Genomic DNA, 27,923 nt, shown 5'->3' with positions numbered 1-27,923 from the left:
GCAACCTAAACGAGTAACACATAGTAAAATCTCTTTTAAAAAAATAGATGTTTATTCACATATCAGAATTATCAAGATTCTGACGACAAATAGGTACACCGTAGTTTTCTCTAGCAGGAGAATTTAAAGGTAAGTACACCACGAACTCGATTTCTCTAGCCGGAGAATAGAAGTCATACACTGAAAGTCGCCAGAGATAAGTCTCATCAAAGGCGTGTCAGTAAATATATGAAAAGTTTGAAACCTCACAAATGTGTGAATGACCAGCAATACACGAAATTGTGAGCATAGAACATAAGCCAAACTATGAGCACCTGACTACGCTAAAGCGAAATTCAGAGACAGAATATAAAGCGATGAAAACATGCAAATAAACTATTTTTTTAAAATTAATATTGTTAAGGATAAAACTTTAGATCTACACAGGGCAACACAAGGCAAAATACCACAACAACGGGTGTAAAACGTGACCAGTGCTTTTCTCACATGTTGTTTGCTGCTTTATAAGGAAAGGTGAGCATGTGAAATATGACCTCAATAATGCCTCTAAAATGCAAATTCCAGTAAAAAAGTTAACATATGTGATCTTCATCGCAAAATTCGCTCCAGGATAGCACATCGAGTGAGTGATGCGGTGAGATGTAGACAAAGATCTAAAAAAAAACCCCTGTAATTTAGCTTAGCAGCGGAAAGTGGTTGCAGTATTATAGAAATGATGTTTCAATGCTTACCAATAAAAACCCGTCGAGTAGCAACAATCAGACGCAGCCGTCAAGGACAATAAGACTAAATTGCCTGCGGAGCGGGATCCTCAGCCGCAATCTAAATATACGAATCTGAATAGCAGAAATAAAACCGAAAATCAAATGCTGACTGCGGAATTCTTTTAATCATGTCATCAAGATAACCACTTATTGCAGATTTGAAATGAATAATTGATTTGATGAGAATAGTTCACCATGTGAAAATAATCCATCAAAGCAGTAGGGTAACTATGAAAAAAAAACTGATGGCTTTCCAGAAATCGCTATAGATCGCTCCTGCAGTATGAATTTGTGATATAAGCTAATTCCCAAACGCAAAAAAATCTACGTATTCATTTTTCTGTAAGGGCCAATTCATACATGTCGGATCCGTTATGAAACGAAGTCAATCTTTCGCTAATAGATGGACTGACACCGACGCACAATTGAAACACACTTAAAAAGCACATGCTGTCTTTCAGAATTTGGATACCCCTTCTACTTTAATAGCAGACATGCCTCTTAGTTTTTCTTTTCAATGTAATGGTACAAGGGCTCCAATAATATTTGAATTACTGATTTTGATTTTTTGACTGATTTGCTGAGGCTGTGGCCAGGACTGATATTGATCTTTCTTTATCAATTAACAACTAACGTTTCGGCGTTTATCGCCTTTGTCAGAGCCAGGAAAGATCGAAGCCATCAGTGACGTTAGCTGTTAGTTAATAAAGAAAAGAAGTTCACACGGATGCAAAAAATCTATGTGGATTGAATTTTTCTTCCTGAATTAAACATTATATTTTCCCACTCGGCGATAAACACTCGACGTATCACAGGAAATTTTTATCTTCACCTGATCAATCGTTGGTGGTTCGGGAGTACGTCGCGCGACGAGTTTTTGTAGGGCAGGAAGATTGCCATTCGATGCAAGTCGCTTTAAAACATCCTGCGCTGTTTCTCCTAGAACGATTTCTATTTTGAAAAACAAGGCTTTCAATTTATTCAAAGTAAATGAGTGTAAAAAGAAATCATTTGACAGCATTAGTCTGCAGTTGACACGCCCACAGATATTTCCAAATTTTATTCCTTTCCCCGCCATCTTCTGAGAAAGAAATACAACTCCCCAAGCAGCAGAAACGTATTTTTGGCTAGTATGAACATGAAGTACACTACAAAGAATTCTTTCCGGAAGATTGCTAGATTCAATAAGCTAATATGTTGAAGTAATTGCGTGAAGTGTAGCGGCTAAAGGTTCCGCTTCCTGCAGGATCGATCGGAGGTTCGAGTCCGCCCTAGTGCTCACCAAGCCCTTCGTCCCTCCGGCGCCGATAAATTGGTACCAGACTTGTCTGGGAGGATAAAAACACTGACTTGACACATCGGTTAGCCCCCGCAAGTCATTGCGTGGGTAAGTTACATGTTCGTAAACCTCAAACGTTTATGGATTGAAGTGAACGTGGGGGCGCATCCCAAGCGGATTGATTAACGCCAGAAACTTTATCCTTTTATCCTTTACGATGTTAAAGCTACGACTGGTTCCCATGGTTGCTTCCAATGTGTTGGTCCAATGTGCTTCTTTCGTGTATTAAAGTTGTTCTGTGGTTCATGTCGCTTGAAGGAGACGAAGGGCATCACATTTATCTTTCATTGACCACGTAAAAGATGTGATAAATAGTGTTAGTTGGTAGTCCTCCTGTTGTACGTTCTATATTTCGTTTTCGTAGAACCGCATTGTTTACACCTTTTACTCAATGATTGTTGTCGAAACTCAATCAGTATCTAAATTTTACTTCAAAAAGAGAAATGTAGGAGCATGCTTTCCATGAAGCACATACCCACATTTTCTTATGCTTGCGAAAGGTCCACATTCATGAAGTGTAGGTATAAGTCGAAATAACAACGGTTCTATTAAAAAGTTGAATGTAGAGCAATATGTCGTTCAGTACACTATCGTTTCGCGACCTTCATCGTGAGTTCACAGCCGCCCACATTTCCGGTTGCACCACACCATAACAAGCTGAGTGTTTCCAAGAAGAAACGTGCCCTGCTGACTTTCAAGCTTCCGGGTTTCATTGCCCAATCACGAAAATATCCGCCGAACTTCCTCATCTGTGTCTACTGCGACATTCACCATTTTGATGGTTTTCTTCTAACTTCGCTCCCTCGAGCTTTTCTCTTCTACTTGCAAGAAAACATCAGCCGTGAGGTAGAGACCTGATCCTTGAGTAACTTGGAAATAATGCTAGGCTCATTGAAAAAAGGCAAGAGCGAAATAGCTGGGCGAAATTTCAAAAATTAAAATCGGTGATTGAACATCATCTGTTCCATCATGGTAATCAGTACTGCATCATACACAATTCCTGAAGCTATTTTTGAATATCAATGATGATCAAAGACGCGATGAACTCAGAAAGTCTCTCAACATGTTGATTCCACTGCGAACCTTGAAGTGTGAACTCCTTCAGGTGTTCTCCTCGGAACACAACGTTAAATTAAAATCAATCATTAGCGATACCCTGTAGAAGATATAAATTTCTCTACGGATTTTTCTTCCGTCTTCTCTTAAAGCGTAGGCGACGAAGATTGTAAGACCCAACGTAGATCCACATCTTGAAGGCAGCGTATCATGAAACTGTTGGGGTTTCTGTAGGAAAATATACTTCAAAATAGAATAGTACGGCAAATAAAGTACGAGTAGAAGCGTGGGCTCACACAATTTCCCCTAATGGTTATGAGAAACGGCGTGGCTAACGTTTGTTCCTACGAGGTTCCGTTAGAACACACCAGTTTTGTAAACGCGCCAATTTCACCAGCATTTCTTTTACTTAAATAAGCTGTTATTTAGACCTCATCGATTTTCAACCATTTGCTCGCTGATGCGGATGCTGAGCGTTCACAAGGGTTATGCGTTTCCACGTACTTCGTAGAAAAAAAAACATCGTTTCTCACGCCATTTTTCAGGATTATCAGGAGGTTTTTACTCAACGTTCGCACTCACAATTTACACCCAGAACTCTATATTCGTCCTCTGAGACCCCACACTATCAGTTTCACCCAGAACTCTAGTTTCGTGATACACTGGCTTTAACTGCAGAGATTGATTCGAGAATTTCGGAGTCACTCGAAAGTATTGAGGTTAATGGTCATAGAAGTGGCGACAAGAACAAGGAGAAACGTTTCTTCTTCACTATCACAGACGTCGTCTAGCGGATAATGTCTTCGTCAATGACTGTTCGTCTTCGATGACGCTATAATTGATTTTCGTTTCTTCTTAGACCATCGTGTCTTCCACAGAAGACATCATGCCTAACAAAGGACTATGAAGATGGCAGTGTTTCTCAGCAACTATTTGATGATACTAGATGTGTCAATTAGTTCCACCAATAGCGCAAACTATTCTTTTTACTTACAAAAACAAAGGTATAAATGCGATGTGAAAAAGCCATTCCTCTCGTGCGTGTAAGAAAAATATTTCATTCTTGCTCGCAAGAGAAATGTTAGCCACAGCGAAAGTCTACCAAACAAAGTATTACGAAATGTGATATGGAATGATAGGGAGAAAAAGGCAGTCTTCCAGGTATGACTCTGCTCCGATCTCCATCATCATTCTTCACAGGAGACAACTTTTCGTTTTCAATTTGAGCCCTTTTCCATTTCACTTGATGACACATGACTAATCGTGATGAACAGAGAATCTCACATGGTTTTTTTTTCTATCTTTCTGTTCCTTTTTTTGTGTTTGTACCCTACTAAACAAATGTTAACAAATGTTCTTTGGAATGTTAATTTATCAAGAACAAAGATAGTTACCACTTGGAGGCGATATTCGACCGGCCCCAGGAAGGGCACCACTTGATAGATTACGTGATTTTGCAAGAATGGCAGCAATACGGGCTTTACGCTCGTCAATTTCTCTTTGCTCTTGCTCTCGGCGAAGTCGATGAGCCTGAATAACGAAAATTGATTGTCTAAAGATCAAATAAGAGAAGAAAAAGGAGATTAAAAGGGATGTGCAAGTCAAAAAAGAGGCCAGTAACGTACAATAAATTCATTAGGTGGTGTAGGGACTTTCTTCATCACTGATTCGTCGACATCTTTTGCTGGGACGGTTCCCGGGAGATCAACAGAAATCACTGGAGGATGCTGTTGTTCAATCCCATTGCTACGCACATGATTAACAACATGCTCATCATGCACATGGTCTTTATTAGCAACCTAAATATGATTTTTGTCCTAAGAAATAGGCGAAAAAAATCCCAAACTATTTTAGTGAGTAGCTTACATTAGGAGGAGAATTGGTTCGCTCCTTTTCATCTGTTGTGAAATCAATTAGAGGGTTCTCAAAGGAAACTTTCTCGTCATGCTTCTCTACAGGTGGACTTTCAGGAAGCTTCTGTACTGGTGACTTTTCAACAGGCTTTTCAACAGATATATCTTCAGCAGGCTTCTCTGTAGGTGGGCTTCCAATAACTTTTTCCGGAGTCAAGGTTTCAAACACTTCCTTCTGCGATGCGACATCATTAGCTGGATGATCGACAGGTGTTACAGTGCGAATGTTCTCAACCACTTCCACCACAGACTGAATAAGGTTGATTTAAGTTGTAGACTAGAAAACCTTGGTAGTCCAAAAGAAAGAAAGTCCGAATAAAAAAAAACAGTAATCGCTAAGAAAAAAAAGTCGCACTAAAAAACCTACTGATGGTTGCTCAACCTCCTCGGTTTGTTCTCGCACGGTCGTAGGAGCAGCTGCAATTGGCTGATCGCCGAATACTCCAGCTAACTCGTCAGCGAGTGATGTTCCTTCCTGGACAAGCAGTTAAGACTCAAGTGACTCAAGTAACTCAAGATTAGTACAGTTAAGACCTTCTCCGCGTGTGTAGGTGGAGCCGCAGGAGACGCAATTTGGGCCATTGGAAGATTGTCGACCTCAGAAGATTTTGGAACAGGAGAAATTAACTGAAGAATTGAGTTCCACAGATTTTACGAACAAACGTAAAAATTTTGAACTGCTCACCTGCTCATCGGGAACTGAAGTTGCACCAGCAACAATAACATCCTTGGTAATCATTTCGAGAGCAGCTTCTTCTTCACTTGATTGTTCAGCCTTAAAGATGTTTCCCTTCGGTAGCGAATACCAGGAACAAAATAGCTTTAACACTAACATGGTTAGTAACCGCGTCGGGAGTCTCAATCACGACATCAACTTCATTTACAAGAGTGGTCTCCTCTCGTTCAGAAGGACTTTGATAGGAGTTCTCTTTAGCAATTTCCTCTATTGTGTCATTGTTGTGCTAAAGAAAAATCAAGCAAATTACGTCAAAATAAACATTAGTACTATTAGTTATCACTCACATGTACTTCTGCTACGAGACTATCAGTGGAAATTTCATGCGCTTCTTTTTCAGCCATATCTAGTGGTATCTCATCAGATGTGAACGAATTTTCGCTGCGTGGAGGTTCGGAAGCAGTGATTCCCAGTGGCGTTGGAATATCCTCTGAACGTGCCAAACTCTCCCTACGCTGAGAAGATACAACTCCAGCTTGCTCTGCTGGTGGTGTAGATGGTTTTTTGGTCACCTAAATAGAGCGAATTTAAGAGATAGCAGAAGAAGCAAAAGCATTGAATTCACGTAGCTGAGCTGTTCTTTTTTTTATTGGAAGCAATCTTGAATTACGCATGCGGAAATATATCCTTCATTGTGGAGTAAATACATGGTTAAAGACCGATTGTGTTCTCCAAATGATATGAAGACCGGACTACGATGAGAGCGCAACAAACGTACAGCAGCAGCAGAATGCATAGCATCTATGTATGTGGCGAAAGATGAGTGAGGAAAGTACAGCTGTTCATTAGAGCTGCAGCAGAACCTGCAGTTGTGGCACTCTGGCCAATGTGGCAACCGCGTTCAATTTCTTTTTGAATAATGGGAAACAACTGAGGATGTGATGTGCTTCACAAACCAGAAACAATTACGAATACAGGGTGAATGGCAAAGCCAAAGCGAGACCTTATTTAGCCCAGCTGTAATTGAGAAGCAGCATTGATTAAAGTCAGCACCGACCCTATTCTAATGAGCTTTTTTGGAAGTTTTCCATTTCCCGAAAGTGCACGACAACATATATCCTAGCATCTGTCGCAAGGCAAGCTTCAGAAAATCATTCGAGAGTTCGAACAAAAAAATTATGCTGAGCATCAAGAACTACTTTTCCAAAGGTATAGGAAGAATAGGTTTCTACTGTCGGCAGCATAGTTAGGTTACCAGTGAATAGTCTTACTTTCTAAAAAAAAAGCCCAAACTTGAACAGAAGTGAGCCTGAGAATTTCTTTCTTATGCAAAGATGAGAGGAACCTACTGCTAAATGTACAGATGTTTGTAACCTTCATAGAAGTTTTGAGTTTTGAATGCCGAAACGAAACCTTCTGAAATCCCACAAGGAGAAAATTTCGGAAAATTTCAGTTAACAGAGAAAACTGCAGACTTCTGGCGACGTAAAAGAGCTAATAAAGATAGCTGCACGCAGGAGAATTCTGTCTACCAACATCGTAATGAGCTCTTATTGTTCGACACAATATTAACTATGATGAGCATGATAATCTAAGAGAAATTTGCAAAGTACGTATGTTGCATTAGGTGAAAATGATGTTTCTGTTGTTCTTGAGGATGTGATACCAAATTCGAGATGCTCTACTACATTGCCAAGCTGAATAAGTCTATCCCATATCATCTTCACATCGCTGAATGACCTGGCTCCATCTCAAACCCTGGAAGTCATAAAAAGTGACATGTGATAAGAGGAGGAGCCCTTCGAAAAACACGATGAACTTCAGAATACGATTTCGCAAGATAACATTGCTTCCAAGAGGACAATCGACAATTATTTTCAAGATTTGATTTACGAAAACAACAGTTAATTTGAGGTGGGATGCTGTCGCGCTTTAACCTATTTTTGCTAAAAGTTTCATAGACCAGCAGCACCTCACATAATGTTAGCATCACAAACTGGGACGAAAGAAATAAAACTGAGCAATCTCATGCGGCGCAGATGTGGGACGCCCAAAAGCTGGCAGATAATACCATTATTCGATCCACAATGAGGAGAGCAATAGCTTTGCACTTCAATCCACGAATTCCAGTTCCAAAATTCCAATATTTTTAAACCTGAAACCGCTTACAATTGCCTCAACCGGGACTACGGGAGGTAGTAGGGTTCCTAGCAAAGAGTGTACTCTAAGGGATGAAATCCTTTGTTGGAAAATCTCTCTGGACATGCATACAATTTAGTTATTAGTGAAAAGAAGAAATTGTTGGAAAATTGGAAATTGGAAAATTGGAAATTGGAAATTGGAAATCGTTTCGTCTTTTTCATTGCTGACAAACTGATGCATTTCCTTGAGCGTTTCCAGGATCAATAAGATGCTTTCACCAAAAAAGCTAAAAGTTAATATTCCTTCGAGGATTGAAGCGGGCTGAATTTCTGTTTACAACATATCAACTGACATGAGATGGGTTTATAGCAGACATCGCTATAGAAACTATCAAGTCATTCTTTATTGTCAGTCAGAACAGCAGATAGTTGTTGAAAGATTTCTCAACCTTCTTCATCAGTATCGTTTCCACTAATCGTTAATTGTTCCATATTAACTGCGTTAACATAAAACAATTAACGATTAATCAACTCCAGACACCATAACTATTTTTCTCTGGACACCATTACCACGAGTCAATAATGTGTTGAAGTGCGTCAAATAGTTCTATCATAATCGATCAAGGAAAAGAAAATTCTCAAAACCTAGCAGTTGCATGGTGGGTGTCCGCTGTAACGAACAATTTTCTCCAAACACCTCTTTTATCACGACCACTAACGAGCCCATAAATTAACACAAATAGTTCTTCTCCGTCTTTTCTTTACTCTTTAGTGATCGGAGAAAAGCTACTCTTATCGATGAGACAACAAAACTATAATTAACAATTACAGAAGTTTGGTATGAAGATGTAAATTAATTAACGTCTTTGTAACAATTTTCTCTAGAATATCCATTTCACTAGCCTCATTCTGACAATTAACTGAGAAACATGAAAAGCATCTTCTGTGGGGTAATCTGCTCAACGATTTAAAACTGCACTTTAATACTGGAAGGTGCAAGCATATCAAACAAACCACGACGCACGAATTCTACCGAACATAATTTGAAGCAATACGTCAAAAACTGGGAATCGTGCCCTTACTGATAGGAGTTTACTAAAGTGGAACTTCTATATGGAAGAATGTAAAAAAAAACAAGAACCCGCTTTGCGATCCCAATTATGTTTGTCTTAGTAAGGAGCGCAGCATCCACTCATACGTTTAAGTGCGGAGCTCTAGTTTAAGCATTTCTTCGTAAGACCTTGGGCACATCATCACTACGTCGATTTTAGCGCGCGTACATTCTGCATAACACAATTCCCACCAATATTTCCTATGACCTTTTGAGTTCTTACTACCGCATGTTGTGAATCCGCGGGTTCCTAATAAATTTTGTGGGATAGTGGGAACCACCAACTACAGAACCGTACACATACGTCTCTTAAAGCAGCAATGATGTTGGATCCCACCGTTCGGCGATAATCACTGCTGGGGTAAAATGAGAAAAAAAAACTCCTGCCTATGCAGCAGCTTTACCACTGATATATAAAAAGAAAGGGCTCACTGCATTCACTGGAGCTCCTCTTGGTTTCGGCTTGGGTGGAACTTTCCTAGCTATCGGTGATGAAGTGGAACCAGCTGCAAAACAAGCAATCATCAACATCAAGGACGCAATCCGAAATATTGTTCGCATAATGTCTACGAAAAAGTTAGAGTGCATGTGAATGAAGCACTTACTGAGTGGAGTATTGGGAACACTGGTCGTGACCTGATTGAGAGGTTTCTTGCGTAAGCGTGAAACAGGAGTTGACGGATTCGGCGACGAATGGTATACAGATTGAGTCATAGGATTATTTACTTTTGATTGATTACTCTAAAGACTTTACGCTAAGTCTAACAACTTAACTCACATTGAGAAACACTGGGAAGAAAAATTTCTAAGAAAAAGAGTTGAACCTTTGGCTGCGATAATCGAGTCGTGGAAGCTGTGTGTCGTGCTCGATCTGGATTAGAGCTAGCATACATAGATGCGGAGAGAACAGATGCCATCGAACGTCCACGTCGAGCATTAACAGCACCATTCGGTGGGGACTGGAACGAAATTAGCGAAATCCTCGTAGGGAAAAAAGATCAAATAAGAGTGAAAAAAATTGGTGTTACCGGTTTTTCCGGTGGTGATCGCTTTTCCATGGCATTCATCCTCAGTAGTCGTGAATCAAGGAATGACAGTTCACGTGGTGTGGAAGAACCAAAGGCATAATTTTTACGAGAAGAGTTCGTTGAAAGACGTGAGGCTACCGCATGGTTCTTCTCCAAAATTTCCTGCAATGCGTAATCATGTTGAAGTGAACTAAGTAACGATATGAAAGTAAGCACCTGTTTACGAGCTTTATCACGTTCCATTAGAGCCATTCTTCTCTGTAGTACATCCTGCTGCCTTTTAAGCTCTTTTGCATGCCTTTCCTTCCTTTAAAAAAACATCATATAGAAAGAAAAAGGAAGAGTATAAAATAGGCAAAATTACTACAGCGTAATTTTGTCTCAAAACGTGAAAAGCTACGAAAGTTTCAGAGCGAATAGTCTTTGCATGATGCAGTACGAAGATAGTTGCTTAGTTCTTTTCACGCCTCACTGATAGCGGCAGTCAATATGTCCAAGTAAGGTATTCGAACAATCCTTCACTTCGAATGAAAGCATAATTACAAATCTAGCCGGTTGCAGGAAAGGATACCAAAAATTTTTGAATAATACTTTAAATATCAAGATAAACTTTCAAGCTGCGATTACATCATTGAGAACTTATTATATGAGCGACGGACTAATGCCAAAATGAAATATGAATTCAATCTCCAGAACACAAAATGGATTTAAAGCGCTTCCAGCAAGTGCGTGTTAGGCACATAGTTTAGGAGCAATGCGATTGTGCATCAAGAATGGCTTTCGAATTCGCCAAACGTCAGCACATCCGACATCTCAATTTTGTAGTCAAGCAGAAAAATTGCTCGACCATCCACCTTAGTTTGAATTTCTTGCGGGCCGCTTCTAAGGAGGGAATGAAAGATACAGGCAACTACTAATTACAACACGATCATGAACCGAATGAAGGACTGTGTGCTATATTAAAAACATTAATTGTGATTTTTTTCTCTTACAGTGCAAGTTCAGCTGTTTAGGCTATAGAGTGTTGATGTACAATTGTAACACCTACAACAACTTCCGCACACCTTGCACACAGTGTGAAATACACATATAACCTTACAGTTCTCTCTGTTGACGTTGACGTTCCTCATTTATCTTATGGATTTTCTCTTCGTGTTGACGTCGAAGTGCCTCATGTCTTTCTTTGATAAGTCGCTCAGCTGCCTCTTTTCGACGACGTACCTAAATAATGAAAGCTTACGAACAATGAAATGGGAGCAATGTCTCAATATTATTTGTAAATAATGGTTTTAATAAAGTAACCAACAATCACCAAAACTACTAGAGGGCTGGTTGTGCTCACCTCCGCAGCATTATCAATGAGCCTTCTTGGTTTCGGAGGCGTGGTTTGGACCTGACGTGTGGAATTATCCATCAGTCCAGCTCAAAGAATTTTTTTTTAAAAATAACTGCAACGAAACGTTCTGCAACACATCAAACAATACACACTAGAGGATTATCCCAAGACACATCAATTGCAATATCACACTGATTTTACGGATGGAAATAAATCCAAAGAATGGCAAAAGATTTTTTTTTTACAAAAACAACAACAGAGAAACAATAAACAATAACATTTCCGAACAATAACATCTCAACATTGCGACAATAACAATAATCGATAACCGTTACAAGCAGATGGTAAGCGGTGGAGCGTGGGTGGATATTTGATTCCTATACGTGAAAGCGACATTTCCTAGAAAGAACTCCACCATGCATAACTTCTGACTCTTTACGAAGATGACAGATTCAATCCTTATTTCTGATATAGATGGTGACAACTACTGCCAAGAAACGTTCATCAAAACAAGTTTCATTAACAAACTAAAAAGTAACGTTCGAATGATTTTTATGGCAATAAATCACTTCGTATTACTATCTCTTCGAGCATTTTCTAGTGAGAATACGTTTCGGATTCCCACATCACAAATTGTCTTTGTAAAATAACTTTCACTTTGTTCAATCGTTGAGCAACATTATCAAGTAATGTTGTTACGGATGATTCTGGCGCTACAACAATTTCTGCATCCGTAAGCAAATAAAGTATACTTTTAAACGTTCAACAAATAGGGTTAAAAAAATAACTTACCGGGAAGTCCGGATGCTCCGCTTTCAGCTCTGTAACGCAAAACAAGCTTACTCATTCCAAAAATGCAGAATGCAAAGCAGTGTGAATCACGACTAATGGAAAATTCGTAAGAACATGGCTGAACAGCAGGTGCGCCGCGTGCACATGCCTTTTTTACTGAAATAGATGTCAGTTCTTCACAGATTTTCGGAAGAGACAGACACAGAAACTACCAGCAAATATATGGAAGTCAAGGACATATACGAGTAGAACAGTAGAAGAGAATATAGACGTTAATATTGATAAATGCAATCTCGGACATTGGACATGGTGTCAATAGTGAGAAGGAGGACACCAGCTTACCGACTCGACAGAAAAACAAGCAATTCTGAACTTTGTGAAGGATGCGCCGCGAGGACGCCGCAGAGGACACAGAGGAAAACTTCAACGTAAAGAAATAACAATACAACTATCGACAACTGGAGCGAGGAAGAGTATGTAACGTGTGCTTCTCATGCAAGAAAATAGGTTCACAACCACAGAGGTGCAAACGCACACTGATAACCACGAATCAATCAGCGAGAAAAATAATTTCGAGATGGCACGGAGTGTGACAATCAGCAAAGTCAAGAAATTACTTTAAAAAAGAAAGAACCGCATAGAAAGTAATAGTGACACATATGTCTGGCATCGAGCGGTATACCTCGAAACATACCCAGTCGATGTCGAGGGCGGCAACTATGGCCCATGGGAGCAAGAGCATAGCACCATTCGGTGCATCTTCCAAATTATATGAGTTATTTCATGTGCTGCCGATGCGCACGCTTTTTGACGTGCTTGGGAATCTTAGCTTTTCGTGTCTCCCTTTTCTCTTCCTTTATAGCTTGTTTCCTCGCTTTCCGTTGCTCCTTCGTTTCTGACTTGTCTCTAGAAACATAATGCGATTAATAATTGATTTCAGAGATAAGAAACTAGAGCCGGATAGAGACTGAGGATAAAAAGAACATGATCCAATATGTCGGTCACCACATATTCAAAGAGAATGTGGAAACAATGTGAATTAGCAAATGTGGATTCAGCGAGTCATCCGAAAACATTTCGAATACACGTCACCACAAATTCTCAAAGCGTCAATTGCTATCGTAAAAACTGCCGATGTGCACTCATCATAAGGTTTTGCTGAGATATCGAATAACTACAGAGCACGATGAAATATTGACAAATGCAGCGTGCGACGGTAGATGACAAAAACTAAGTGGCTCTTAGAGCCTGCAAGAGCGGAGGCCACAACGAATGTACGACAAGAACGGAATGCACGAAAAGTTGTGGCAACAAGACTCATCAAATCTGGTGCACACGGGCATGCAAACGCTACCGACAGAAATCAATCCGTAACGCGAATCAGCCAGTTGAGTCATCTGCGCGTTCTCATAATAAACTGGTCGACACGAATGAGTAGCTATTCTGCGTCAAAAGTTAAGAAGAGTATTCTGTCCAGAAAAGACTATGGAGGATGTGTAATAGGAGATTTTCCCAGATATGATATTTTGAGGAAAATAGTCAGTGAGGGCGAGAACTCAGCAAGACATCAACAACACGTCAACCACAGCATAAACATCAAAACAATCGTAACATAGTACCTAACACGCACGAACACTTTTTTAAACGACATTTCAAGCACTACATCTCGCTATCACTAACACATCTTCTTATTTAAACATTAAATAGAAGTATGGTGTTAATAGATGAACTAGGAATGGGATCCGAAATATGAAAGCGAAAGTTTCTATGAAGAACGATCGTTGACAGATGAAGGGGATCGTTTCGGTGAAGTTCAAACAATGAACTTGAGGGCTTCCATTTAAAACCCAACAACAAACAAAGCAGCCCGTAAGGTCAACTGTCAAAATTTCATAAATATCTAGAAGCGCATGTAAATAATTGGTTTTAGTGTCGATAACGGACCATAACTAAGAACTAAGAAATACACGATTAGACAGCAACAAGCTGCAACTTAGCCCATTCGATCATAACTAATTAGTGCGTACCAATTCCGCAACTTAACTTCAAAATCCTTGTTAAAAACCGGAATCTGAAAGTTATTTTTTGCGTGCCTATGTTTTTTTATTTGGGACAATCGCTTTCGTCAAATCCTCTCGCGCATCCACTTCGCACCTTTTCCAAAGCAATAAATCCCAAAACTCCATAATCGGTTTAGTTAAAGGACTCTCCACTGAATCCAGTGGAATGTGCCAAACCCGGTTGTTTTAGCGAGGTTTTCTGCTTTTTTAGTTGAGGGAACACACAAACAGTAACAAGCAAACTCAACAAAATATGGCAAAAACGTGCTGAAGCATGCGAAAACAACTATTCTCCATAAATTTCGCAATATGTGGTTTACTTGAAGATTACAGCGCTTTTTCAAAACACTCCGTGTGCCAAGTAATGATCACCCGATCTAACGTTTTCGTGTCCGAAAGCATTCCCTCGCCAAACAGAAAGTTCTACTGAAGTGAAGCCAAAAAAGTAAACATCTAAGCAAGCGTACGATATTTGTACGGCTATTATTCTCAGACGACAAAAACATGAAAAAACAGCGACGCTACGTAGATATCATCAAAATACTGAAATCACTGAGTGCTTATTTCGTCGACAATTCCCCACTTATCATTTAATAACACCCCTTATACTATTGATATTTGTTTACGCATCATGAGGCAAATGATCTGAGGTGCTATTCATGTGCATGCGACTAGATGCACCAGAATAATGCAGTTTATGTAAGCAAGAAGGAGAAAAAAGGAAGGAATGGGACGAGCGTGAATCGGAACGATTTACAAGTTGATTTCGTGGGTTAATAGAATATATAATTATCATGAAATGACATTTTCAACACGCACAATTCGATCCTTAAAAAGTGTAGGTGCATGTCACGTGAAACCATTCAGCACTATGTAATGTCATGAAATAAACGTGAGACATCAGTGGAAGATTTGGACAAAACTACTGCAACTTTCAAATTCTACACGTATAAAATACTCCACAAATCAATACGGATCCTTAAAAAGAACGTTCTGTCAAAGTGAATGTTACGATTCGTCACTGTATTGTTACAAAAACGAAGCGGTGGTTATGGCGAAACCCAACGATGAACGGCACAGCCTTGCATCTGAAGTTTGGTGCTAAAGCAGAATTCTACGGCAAAGACCTCAGAAACAATGCATGAAATACACGTGACTTTCCGCTATCCGATTTCCTTCGAATCTAGAGCTCTACTAATTATAGATATAACATAAGGTGAGAAGGAATCAATACAGACAGAGAAAGAAATTAGGTTCGTGAAAACTGCAAATATTTTGACAGAGTGTAAATTCTCAGCCAGTCGAAGGAGTATTTTGCATTCTTACAGAGTTTGTCTTATTTTTTCTTTTTAATAATATATGGTATGTGTAAACAAAAGCATTTCAACAAAAATGTGCTTGAGGAAGTTGTACAACTGATCGGGCGTTGCCTGTTCCGGTCTAGATCAATACACAATTCCAGTTGAACAGATTGGATTCTCTCTCTGCATGAGACTCTCTCAACCCACATACTATTTTTGAGGACTCGATATCCTGCTCCATCAAACGCAAATATATGGATAAATTAAAAAAAAATCCTTCGTGCACCGAATTTCCTCTTTTCACTTTCGAGAGATGTTCACAATCTATTTCTGAGCTTGTGTAAAAGGAGACGACAGCTAATACCCATCTCAAACCACACAGAGAGAGAGAGAGGAATTCAATGATGCTATTGCAGAGGGGTAAACAAGGCTGCTAGCTTCAAATACGGTGAGCTTATACAGTTTTTACGATCAACCATTGTTATCTGTGGTATGGCATACAATCATCATAAAATACGAAGTGTTAGCAAAGAAGATAAGCGTTTAATTGAAGCGCGCTGGATAAAACTTACCAAGGTATATTTTCTATAAGTAGAGTAGTAGATAGCAGCTACAAAAGAAGACGAGCGGAACAGGAATGAGCTTTCATATACGACTATTTGCATGAAATCACATGAAAGACGAAAGGGGGAAGATCGAAAGGAACGTCGAAAGGAAATCACAAGCACATTTGATAACGTCACTGGATAAAATGGAATACTTTACCTGTAGTATTTGTCATCAGTTACTCTTCCTGGTCGTTTAACATTCTCTTCCTCATCGGATTGAGAATAACTGCTTTGCGAAACAGACCTATCACAAGAATCCGCGCATTCATCAAAGCCTTGACCCAACACATCGACCTAGATATGGTTATTCCTGCTTTAAAAAAAATTCAGTTCCATGGGGGAATTTGTAGAAATACCGCTCACCTTAGAGATTATATTCTGATAAGGATTATTTGTTTCCTGACCAGCTTTAAGAAGTTTGCTGTCTCTTTCGAAATGTAGAACGTGATCTAATTTGTGAGGAATGAACGCACTCATAAAGACCACATCGTCAGATGGATCAAGACTGCTGAAACAAAGAAGAACTCTCATATAATTGTGAACGTGAACGAAAAACAACTGACCGCATTTCAAACCAGCTTTCAACATGACCGTCACCAATTAGTGGATCAACAATGAGTTCGAAGAGTTTGCGAGTTGGTAATACAGGAACTCCCAGACCTCTTAAAATCTCATCCTCAAATTATACTCTACAACAACTCTACAACTCTATACTTTGAACGTGTAGTAAATCACACCTGAAGAATTTGCTGACATTGCTACAATCAGATCTTAGGAAATCCAAAGCGTGTGGGTGGTCATGTTCAACGGATTGGGAAACATCAATTATGTACAAGCGATCATCCAAAACGAGTGTGTTGTACTCAGATAAATCAGCATGCACTAACTTGCAGGAACGATATAGAGTTCGCATGTCAAGAACAAGTTGCAAATACAATTTCTCGGCCACCTAAATTACAGCAAATATGTGAGCATCAGCATAGATTGGGACCATGACACCAGGAGTGAACTAAGGTCTCCATCAACATAACGGCTTGTTCTTTTCTGTGTGATTATAGAGTAGTAACAGTGCAATCATCACAATATGAAAACTTTTAACATTTTCATGAATTTTCAGTTGACAAAAACCCATCTCCTCATATTGTACCACCTGCATAGAACACTGAGATCGAAATGTTCTGAACTGGACTTGCAAAGAAAGAGATCGATTGAATTCAGAACAACTTTCTCTGCTTTTTAGAGTATTTTGAAAAAGATATGTTAGTACGAAACCAATCACAGAAAGTTCGGACCTCTGCTGAAAGAGTAGCATTCTTCAGAAGAGGTGCAGGCCATCCTTCGCGTCCAATGAACTCCATTACCAAAACATGACCCTGAATCGGATGTTTTTTTTATTTTTTGGATGTCTACTCAAACTGCTTGATAAGTTTACTCATACCAACCTTTAACAAAATAGGCTTCGGCACAGGAAGGCCTGCTTGATGCATACGGAGCAAATTTCGCATCTCTTTTTCAGCCCATACTGCAACCATTTTACGTGGATTATGCTTGCAGTATCCACTTCGGTACCTGAAGTGATGATTACTTTTTATGATATTCACTAATATTGACTCTCACTAGATGACAAGCTATAGCAACGAGTGTAAACACATGAATACTCGCCTGTATTCACCAACAACGTAACGTTCCCTGTCCTTGAACGTAAGAATGCTAGTTTTGTAGATTTTTACAGCCAAAGATGTATTTTCGCTAGTAGCGTGGTACACATTGGCTTCTTTTCCCGTTGAAATACAACCGTGGATATTACTCAACGTTCCACGTTGTAAAAGTCGAAATAGCACTAGTCTCGTTCTTGGGTCCAATACCTGCAAGTTCATTCCATAAAACATTTAAAAACAGGAACAAGACACCTTTTTTGTTCATGCTAGAACCCATAGAGGACATTCCAGAGAAATAGTCCGCATATGAGTTTCTGAGTAACTGATTCATCACTAAAAAAACAAGCTAAATGGTCTTGAGGAGGTACCATTTAGCGCTAATACAGACTAGAATACTAGCATAGGACATTTTTCATATCAAGTTTATGTATCAAAATAAAAATGCAAGGCAAAGCTGCAAATAAACGGATATAAAAAACCATATTGTGAATGATTAAAGGCAGCGCACCATGAAACTGACGATGTTAGGGTGTGGATGCTGTGCGTGAACAAATGTGGTGTATTTTCATATACCTCAAAGTTACAAATGGCGTTTTCCACGCGGTTTATCAGGAGAACTAAAACAGAATTCAGCAGCGTCACGCTCATACTCGTAAGAAACACTCCAAATCATATGCTTTATCATAGAGACTCTAACATCATCAGGTTGGTGATACGCTGTCTTTAATTAGGCCATTCTTTATACCAACTCGGTGAACCTATTCAACTATGTGCAATCTGTTGTTCCTATGTTACAATACAACACCGGATTATAGATTAAGAATAAACAAATGTTGTTGCTGTCTAAACAAACACACGCTTGGCGCGATTTTTTTTTTCTGAAACATACCCTCCCCTACAAAAGACTTATGAAGATTAATCACCCTTTAAAAGTTGACTTCCGCACTCTTATTTCTTCTAAACAAGAATGTGTACCTGTTCAACAGTTGCACGGTCAGCTCGGTCTTTCAAGCGTCTTCTCTTCTTTTCAGCGTTTGAATCCGCTACTGTCTCAGCACAACCTTAAAATGATATGCAACCATGAAGTGGCAAATGTACATGGATGTATGATGAATAAATGAGTTCATGCCCAAATGAACTACTACACGACACAAGAAAACTTAGTTAAAACAAATACGCGAGAGTATTTGCAACTTTACTATTACCCTTTCGAATTTTTAGCCACGTGTTTCTGATTTCAGCTATTTTGGTTTGGATTTCAGCTTGAGAATAAATGGGAGCACCTGGGACCACCTATAAATTTAGTTCGCTTAGCAAATTGATGTAAAAAATTAGAACTTCGTCCAGAGCTTGATTCTGGGTGTCACATTAGATGCGCTGCGTTCATCCTGGTGAACACAACCGTCGCCGACTATACTCCAAAGAACTAACAACGCAAAATAAATTTTCAAGCCGGTGAAAAAGTGAGAAACGGCCATTTCAATAGCAAATGTGAAGGAAAAAGAAGCAAACGAAAGTCAGCACAAAGAAAAGGATAATAAATAATACTTAGACCAAAAGCCAAATGATGTGAAAACAAGAAAGCTAGGAAAGAACAACACTTCTGAAGTTCTCTATTGGCACTGTAATGTTGACGTTATAGCCCAATTGTTCAAAATAGAGCCTCAAAGAACAGCTGTGATGTGTTATGACGTTGACGAAAATGAATGAAGTGATTCTGAGGAGTTCCGTTGCAAAAATTTGCAGCTACCAGGATTGCTAGGAGTTTACAAACCACCAATATGAATCGTGTGAGCACTAACTCTGAAAAGATCCGTCCTTGTGTTGACTGTTTGGCCCCTGCATATGTTGGCGGAATGCGTTGTATTTTTTTGTGAAGTCTAAACAGAATTATTGACAATCGATTGAATTGACAATTGATAGAAGGTCGTGTTACGGAAACGACGAATCTGGAAACGAACCTCCAAGCTCATCCGTGAAATCAACCAAATCGTCGTCGTCAGATTCGTCATCATCTTGGCTTACGTTCGGCGAATTTAAACCTATGGAAATCCAGTAAATGACATTTGATTTGGGAAAAATGACTTAAAGGAAAATAGAAGAAAGACAAGCGCTCACCACCGACAAAGCGTTCATCCATTGAGTCATTATCGTGATCGGAATCACTAATAACAGCTTTAAGTGGTTCACCGTTTAAATCGAGGATTTTGTCCATCGTCGAATCGATAGCAGCACGGAGAATCCCGCGGCAGCTGAGCACCTCTAGCGTAGAGTAGCGGCCTCGAATAATGTATTGACTGTAGGTCCCCCGGCCGTTCAAGAACACTTCATGGAAATTGAGTCGCAGCACAGGTGACTGAGCCTCGAGGAGTCATAAGCCTCGAGGGAATAACCGAAATTGCACATGTTATCTGTTCGAGACCGATAGCGCCCACTTCCTTGTCGTCCTTTAAATTTTCAGGAATTTTATGGGGAATTGGTGCTTGTTGTCCAAGTGGTTGTTTAGGTAACATGCAAGGATCGTGCTGTTTTTGGGATCAGTTAGCGGGAAATGATTAAAACCATTTTCATTTTGATTCTAAGAGGTTATACTACAAAAGGTTCCACTTATGAGTTACTTAGGCGCGCAGGAGGTGTCATGCGGAGTGGTTTTCTAGCCGTACAGTCAGGATCATGAGCCCATTAGATCCCTTTATCTTTACTAGTTCACCTAGTTAGTGAACTCCTATCCAGATACAGTATGTAGAATGGTGATACAGTAGAGTTCAAGTCCCAGTTGTTGCCAACGATGATATTTCCACAGCTCGAAGTTTTATGAAAATAAAGTGGGATTAAGTGTAGTTGGGGGTTCAGGGAAGCACTTAACCGCTCCCTTATTTCTGGAAATAAATAACTAAATAACTAATAACTAATAACAATAACATAATAATAACTCAGTCGGGATCCTAAAACCTAAGCATTAGCCTTAGAGAATTTACGTATGATATGCAAGCTAGAACTACTAAGAGAAAAACGGATAATAGAGCTTCCAGAAATAAGAACGCGGTTCTGTGCCCTACCCCCCCTCCCCCCCATTTTACCAACTACATGTCCCCATTCACTGTTTGCACCGCTACTAGTGTTACTAGTAAACTACTGTCGAATCCATAAATTTAGTTTACTGATCACGTATGGTCTAGTAAAGCTCAATAAACTCAAGAAAAATGTCTTATATTATGAGTAGATATGATTTCTGTTGCCTGAGATCGAAAACAATCGATATCGCCTCAGCTCACAGTAGCCTTTCGTGCATTAACTAATGGCTATCGCACAGTAACCGCAAAAACCTAAGAATCTAATAGATCTATTTTTTTTAGTTTATAAGAAAAAACAGAGGAAAAGATTTAGTTTCACCGAATAGATCATTTTCGTGACTATGAACATATACAAGCAAGTTGGAAGCGTGCTTGTATTGCAATGTATGAATAGATATTGGACATATAGTAAGGACAAAACTACATGAACAACATGGTGCGGATACGTAAGCGGCTGCGTTTGAAGCGTGGTGCGTTGTGGCGTAGCGGTTAAGATCGAATGAGGACCCATACTAGCACCTGTCATCGCTGCAGTTCGCAATGGTTCCACCTCAATTCTAACCGCTACCTCCACCTCAACCGCGTCGCTTAGAGCGCAGCTGCTTACGTAACTGCACCGTACTTCATGTGGTTTTGACCCGACTATAGCTTCTGTTGAAGGAAACGTATACATTTTTGTGTGTAGTCACACTAGCTAGGTTTCCTTAAATTTCTCCACTGTCTCCACAGAAAAAACCTCGTTTTATAGAGAACAGGTCAAAATAGTGTTCTGATCAATAAAGTGGATAAAGGGGAAGAATCGGGTTAAAACGGAGCACAAGTGTCAGGTTGTTCGGGTCAGTCGAAGCAGTACACGGGTAGAATAAATAGACATAAGGCGCGGTCGGCGTCAAGCGTGTCCAACCTAGTGACCGCGATGCGCTATCGATTGAAGCAGGCCGGGGGTGGTGTGTGTTAAGACGGGAGCGTGCGTGCGTTGTGCAGACGCGTAACACCCTCCCAGTTGAACATATTTGGAAGCGAAGCGAAGCGGCGGAGCGTAACGGTTGGAATCGAGATGGGACCATGGCGAATTGCAGAGATGCGTAGCGGTAGCGAGGATCCCTACGCGATCCGAACGCTTCCTCCACCGCGCCTCTTCGAGCGCAGTCGCTTACGGAATTGCACCGTCATGTCGTTTTGACTCTACTATACATATTTGATCCCGTACATTTATGGATAATCCTTCCCGCTGGTTTTAAGAGAAAGTATTGTATACTTAGATATATATATATATATATATATAGTAGGGTCGAAACGACATGAAGCAGGTACGCAACTGCGTACTCGGCTTCTCTCAAAGCGCTTCGGTGGAGCGTAGTTGCTAGGAGCGTGGTGAAACCCTTGCTGACACCACCCATCGCTGCAGTTTCCGACAGTCCCAACTCAATTCCAACTGCTGCCTCCGCCGCGCCGTTTCGCGCGCGTACGCAAATGCACAGCAACTACACTCGTGATTCATGTCGTTTTGATCCGACTATACATTAAATGGATTACAGTTCCAAAATAAAGATAAATAAGTAGTTCCTGAGACCGTACAAAAGCGAGGTGGCGATGTAAAGGACGTAGTGAGGAGAAGAAAAAAAAAAGAAAGCTGTAACCAGTTATTTGAGAGAGATTATACACAAAAATTAAATAGCAATAGGATTAAAGGATAACCAGGAAATCCTTTAAAAAAAAACAGAGGATTAAAAAGAGGTTCATCACAATTTTCAAACAGTTCGTAGAAAATCCTGAAACCCCCATATTTCTGTTGTGTTTTCCTTATCTTTTTGTCCTGCTCGAAAACTCGCATAAGTCTTGGCTCAACATTTTCCAAAAACGAGTGTGTACAGCTACTTTTTAGTGTTCTTTATTAGGAATTCCCCATCGTTTTAAGGAATTCGTCGCAATGTTAGTGAAAAAGACTCAAGGTGAGGTCAAATGAGGATAGGATAAACAAGGCGAGAAAATGTTTTTCGTAGAAAGAGTGCGATCTTCTTGAGAGCTCCCTTTAAATGAAATTTTTGAGTTATATGTGTGGATATATCTATGTGCACCATTTGAGTCAAAATATTCTTGGAATCAATGTGGAGAGATCGCTAAATGCGACAGCTGACGGGAATTCATCTTCAGTTTTGTGTCACCACATCAGAGATCATGAAACTGATTGAGTGACTGACTGTTTAGTAACGATGACAATCGTTATTGTCATAGAAATGTCATTTGTCATTAAAATGGTGTTTTCCTGTCATGTAATTTTGAAAAGTCATCTACCTAACAGCGTACAAATATCAAATCCTGTGTCTTGTAGGGTAAATCACCTTTTCGGAATTTTTAGAGCATTTTTCTTTATTTTGTTAAGTGAAATAAATGAAAATGAGGCAAGAAATCGCAGATGAGTAAATCGCAATTTCTGCAATGGCACAAGCATTTTCGTGAAGATGTGAATTTCGCAGGTGTAAACAATTTCCAACAAAATCCTCCAGAAATTCTCGAACAACTGTCACACGAAAGATGAGACAAGCGTGTGAATACAACAGGAAATTATTTCAGAGGAATCCATACAGCTTAAATTGTTACAAAAACAAAGAACAAACGTTTGTTCACTAATTCCAGAGATTTTTTGACTCATGCCACATATTACGAGACTATGGCTGACTCAGAGTTGACGCCTCCGGCTCATTTTTTTCTGGAGTTTAAATTCCTGGTTGTTTTTCTTCTGGTTCAGTTAGGTTTCAATTTCCTTAACTCGCGTAAGAACTGTCAAGTACGATCTCAAGTATCTGATCGTTTATTTATTTATTTATTTATTTATTTGTTTATTATTTATTTATTTATTTATTTATTTGTCTATTTATTTATTTATTTACCTACTTATTTATCTATCTATTTATTTATTTATTTATTTATTTGTTGAAAACACCTGCAGGTGTGCCATAAAACAAAAAAAAAAAACAAAATGGAACAGAGCTCACTAGAATTTCGCCTAAATAGCGTGAGGGGTGGTTCCAACTGCTTCGAGAGATTCCCCTTTTTCAAAAGAACAGCCATAAAAACACTGAAATAACGGGAACTCGATCGATCGATGGGATTTCACCGTACTTGTCAGGAACGGCGTTTCGTTTGAGAACCAAGAAATATATTTAGAAAATAAAGTGTAAATATTCAGAAGTTACGTGATGTAGAGATTCGCTGCTACAGAGAGAAAGAAAGCAAAACTTAGGTCTGGATGGACGTTTTTCTCCTGGAATGATCAATTCAACACAAACAATGAATGTTGTTTTTTTAGATGATTCAGCGTTTCCGAGTGTGGAATGTGGAATTTCTTGAAGATGGATACATTCATTGTGGAGTGAAGTGGCAAACTACCTGTAACGCTATATACAATATAATACTCATAGTATATAATAACATATAATATAACATGTAATATATTAATATATACCTATAGCTACTCAAGAAAATATCCGCCATAAGATCTTTTCCAGAATTTCTATAAATGGCTGAGATAACCCATCATTTCATTTCAGAAATTCTAGCCAATCCTAATAAATATTATTGATAGAATGGAGTTAATTCAAGACATTTATGATTGATTCATCATTTAATTTTCATTTATAATTCATAACAAATTAATTGTAGATGACTAAAAAAAGTTAGATAGTGGATATTGATAAACAATATGGATACTGATCCATCTATACAACTCTGAAAAAAAAAACTAACTAATAATTAACTTGTAGGGTGGTATGAAGTCGATAAGAGGTTCAGCTCCGTCGACTACACGGTCAGTCGATGGCTCGAAACCGTGCTAAGGCCAACCAAACTTTCGAGGTCGATGAGTTGGTACTAGACCTGTCTGGGAGGATAAAAACACTGACTCAATATGTACGCTGGGTGGTCCCACAGGTATTTTATGAGGTGCACTTTGAGCGATTCTGAATTTAGGGAATTTAGGGAAATTTTAATTTTTGAATTTTCTGAACGAGTAGGCGAATCCAAAAGGGAACGATCAGCACAGGGTGCCTTGCCCTTTTTATCTTATTTAGTTAATTAGCTATTTGCTGTCTATCCAATTTACTATTATTATATTTATCATATAGCACTTTTAATCATATTTTTAAAGTCTTTTTAGTTGTTTTTTTTAAATTTTGCTTACCATCAGCTTTTCACTTCAAGAAAAAAAATTCAAAACTGTGCGTAGTCATTAAATTTGTTCAGTTCACTTACTTGCGCTTAACTTTTCAAAATGAAATTAAAATGACTTATAATAAGATTTATTGCGATAAAAGTCGGTTGACGGTTAGATATTATTGAGGTTATATGGAATATGCCCTTTGCCTGTCCTTAATAATAGACAAAGATTGATGTTAGGCCTTGGATAAGACGTTGTTTCCGGAAAATATGCCCGTGTGCATGACCGACCAAGCGTACAAAATCATAAAGAATATATGAAAGCTCACCGCAGGAAAATATAAAGCCACCAAAGCACTTCATCAATGCTGAAGCTCTATGCAATTAACTATTCTTTCTGAGCTAACAAGCATGAATAGGGGAAATTCAGTAAAATCCTAGGAACTTTATATAGTTCTACTCTATGGGCGAATTTTTAGTAATTTCAGAAAAATATTTTATTTTATTATTCAGAAAAAATAAAACAATAATATAATAATATAGAATAAAAATATTCAGAAAAATATTCTTAAATTTTTCTAGCTTCTACGCTAGCTTATTATACTGTCTAAAGTAGAATAACTCAAAGTATTATGGAACTGAGCAAAATATTTGAAATTAATGATATTAAGAAGAAATAATAATATTTAAAGAAAATAAAGAGAAGGAAAATCCTGATTATATCTAAAGAAAGGAAAATAAAAGAAAATATTCATTAAATCTATGAAATATATGGAGACGGCTCGTAAACTAAAAGCTGATGTTTCGAGATGGACGTTCGGATTGTCCATTAGCGGTCATTCGGCCGCTTCCACTGGGAAATTAGCGCCACGCGCTCATCTTCGCGTTAGTGAAACCCCATGGATACACTTAATGACCAGGATACGTACATGTACCGCCTCAATAGAAGAATTTCAGGGTACCTATGTGATAAATGAGGGGTAGGGGAATATTTTTGCACTTGAAATTTCTCTCGTTTCCCTTCTTTCTCAACTCCTTCTCCTGGAAGGAGCAACTTATTTTGAGAGAGATTTGCTCAACAGTGCCGAGGGTCCACTGTGAGACGTACTCGGAACCAACTAGGGGATCTGTGGAGGACAAGAATTTTTAAGCGAATTACTTCAGCCAGTATCACACTACAGTACGCCGCTTCGATTTGATTCAAACTACAATATGAAACAGGTTTATCGCTATATCTCAGATCTATGAGTGATGAGGTTGTAATAATGCTACCGTACCTCAAAGACAGCATACCACGAATGTGACGTGATGAGGGAATCCCCGGGAAAAGCCAGAGATGTAGATTGTAGATTGCAGGATCCGGAGTGGTTACTCCTGTCTCTCTCTATGAGCACGGAGTACTACACACTTTTTGGGAGATATGGATCGAAAGGAAAAAGCTGGGCGCTGAAGTCTGCGGTCATGTCGGCTTACATGGATTTCGTAGAAATAATAATAAAAAAGAAGTCATAGATCTGAGGTAGAGCGATGAACCTGATTCATATTGTGGTTTAAAAAGGAAATAGTAAAAAAATAAATAAAGTAACTAAAAATGGATAAATAATAAAAACTATTTTGAATGTCTTGATATATGGAAGAATAAAGAAGATTCTAGTTAATTTATCCTCAAATTAGCTTCTTTTTAATGTGATTTGTACTTTGATATAATAGTTTCAAGTAATAAGAGAAGTATTTACAAGGAAAATTTTAAGGCAATAGCAACTGAATCGCTCCAACATCGACAGATCGATGGACGAAGGGACAAAAAAGATGGAACAAGGAAGTTAGAAAAAAAAGGTCAACGGACTACAGCGAGATGGATTCAGTAAATTGAAGAAACTGTAAATGTATATTGCAAAGTGAGGCTATTAATACTATTACCGCAATGGAATATAATCAAAAAAAATTAAAAAAGAAAATAATTTAATTTAAAATTCGAAAAATAACAAAAATTTAAAAAGGAAGAGCAAGAACTATGTCGTATGAATCTAAAGAGCTGAATTTATCATGGGACCCCGAACTACAATGTGAGTCACAATTACTGGGAATATGTACCCTCAAGCCACATATAAGATTTCATTCTAACCCGTTCCCGTCTCATTTTGTCTTCAATAACCTGTCTGTCTTCAAATAATGACCTAAGGAAACCAAGGATATTAAAAATTAAGGTCTAGAAGATTCCTTAGTCAGATTGCATCATTCAGAGAATGATCCATAGTATTTCTAACCCAAGCACAGCGGGAAAAAATTTCAAAACTAAATCAAATTACCCTAATTGCTGGAAAAGGTTAGAATTAACAATTAGCACACATCTTATGGATCTTATGGGACAGGAATTCCATGAAATGAAATTCTTTTTGGAACGTAAAGCCACATGAAGCCGTGAGGGCGTCGCTGCGGCGGCGCGGCCGAACTGACGTACAATAACGACCGCAATGTATTTTTCGGCTGATCGATCACATTCATTTTAACGTTCCGTGGTAGGCTTATAGTGCTAGTGCTACTAACTCCACCTCTCATTTAATAATAGATCATTCAGGTCTGGATAACAGATTTCCATTTCTATCCGCATAAGGTCATTATATAGGGCTGGTGTAGTGTAGCGGTTAGAGGTTCCGCTTCCTGCACGATCAATCGGAGGTTCGAATTCGCTCTAGTGTTCACTAAGCGCTTCGTCCCTCCGGCGTCGATAAATTGGTACCAGACTTGTCTGGGAGGATAAAAACACTGACTTGACACATCGGCTGGCCACCTCAAGTCATTGTAGAGGCCACTGACTCGTTCGTAAACCTCAAAACGATTCTGAATTGAAGTGAACTTGGTGCCGGGTCCCAAGCGGATTGATTAACGCCAGAACTTTATTCTTTATCCT

General features: G+C 39.0%; 3 protein-coding genes across 8 annotated transcripts in view; 1 reads left to right on the top strand and 2 right to left on the bottom strand.

Annotated features, from left to right (window-relative positions):
• Positions 1-786: 786 nt before the first annotated feature.
• On the bottom strand, positions 787-12,884 carry RB195_007766 (uncharacterized protein; the record flags this gene model as incomplete). Of its 5 annotated transcripts, XM_064181579.1 has the most annotated exons (19): positions 787-822; positions 1,597-1,703; positions 4,554-4,689; positions 4,785-4,958; positions 5,026-5,322; positions 5,440-5,547; positions 5,607-5,699; positions 5,758-5,847; positions 5,906-6,034; positions 6,096-6,320; positions 9,433-9,506; positions 9,606-9,741; positions 9,825-9,959; positions 10,029-10,190; positions 10,245-10,335; positions 11,128-11,249; positions 11,371-11,450; positions 12,157-12,312; positions 12,851-12,884. In XM_064181579.1, 19 exons carry the CDS (start codon positions 12,882-12,884, stop codon positions 787-789), a joined length of 2,385 nt encoding a protein of 794 aa, XP_064038358.1. The 5 variants fall into 5 exon arrangements, with proteins under 5 accessions (XP_064038358.1, XP_064038361.1, XP_064038362.1 ...); XM_064181578.1 differs by lacking the exon at positions 12,851-12,884 and having other exon boundaries at positions 12,157-12,211; XM_064181580.1 differs by lacking the exons at positions 12,157-12,312; positions 12,851-12,884 and having other exon boundaries at positions 11,371-11,442.
• Positions 12,885-12,932: 48 nt separating this feature from the next.
• Positions 12,933-19,998, bottom strand: RB195_007765 (uncharacterized protein; the record flags this gene model as incomplete). Of its 2 annotated transcripts, none has more annotated exons than XM_064181576.1 (12): positions 12,933-13,062; positions 16,283-16,419; positions 16,489-16,633; positions 16,689-16,787; positions 16,863-17,074; positions 17,418-17,498; positions 17,568-17,694; positions 17,776-17,990; positions 18,759-18,844; positions 19,586-19,663; positions 19,745-19,825; positions 19,902-19,998. In XM_064181576.1, the coding sequence occupies 12 exons, from the start codon at positions 19,996-19,998 to the stop codon at positions 12,933-12,935; spliced, it is 1,488 nt and encodes a 495-aa protein (XP_064038356.1). The 2 variants fall into 2 exon arrangements, with proteins under 2 accessions (XP_064038356.1, XP_064038357.1); XM_064181577.1 differs by having other exon boundaries at positions 17,788-17,990.
• A 4,675-nt stretch (positions 19,999-24,673) lies between these two features.
• Positions 24,674-27,923, top strand: part of RB195_007764 (uncharacterized protein) — a gene marked incomplete at both ends in the record, with an annotated part of 43,352 nt that continues 40,102 nt past the window's right edge. The window contains one exon of the mRNA XM_064181575.1: positions 24,674-24,720. Within this exon, the coding sequence (XP_064038354.1) occupies positions 24,674-24,720 (47 nt within the window). The remainder of the gene's footprint in view (positions 24,721-27,923) is intronic.

Source organism: Necator americanus, chromosome I (assembly GCF_031761385.1).
Source record: "Necator americanus strain Aroian chromosome I, whole genome shotgun sequence".
In the NCBI taxonomy this organism is placed as follows: Eukaryota; Metazoa; Nematoda; class Chromadorea; order Rhabditida; family Ancylostomatidae; genus Necator; species Necator americanus.
The sequence above is the reverse complement of the archived record's forward strand: the minus strand, read 5'-3'. Positions and strand labels throughout refer to the sequence as shown.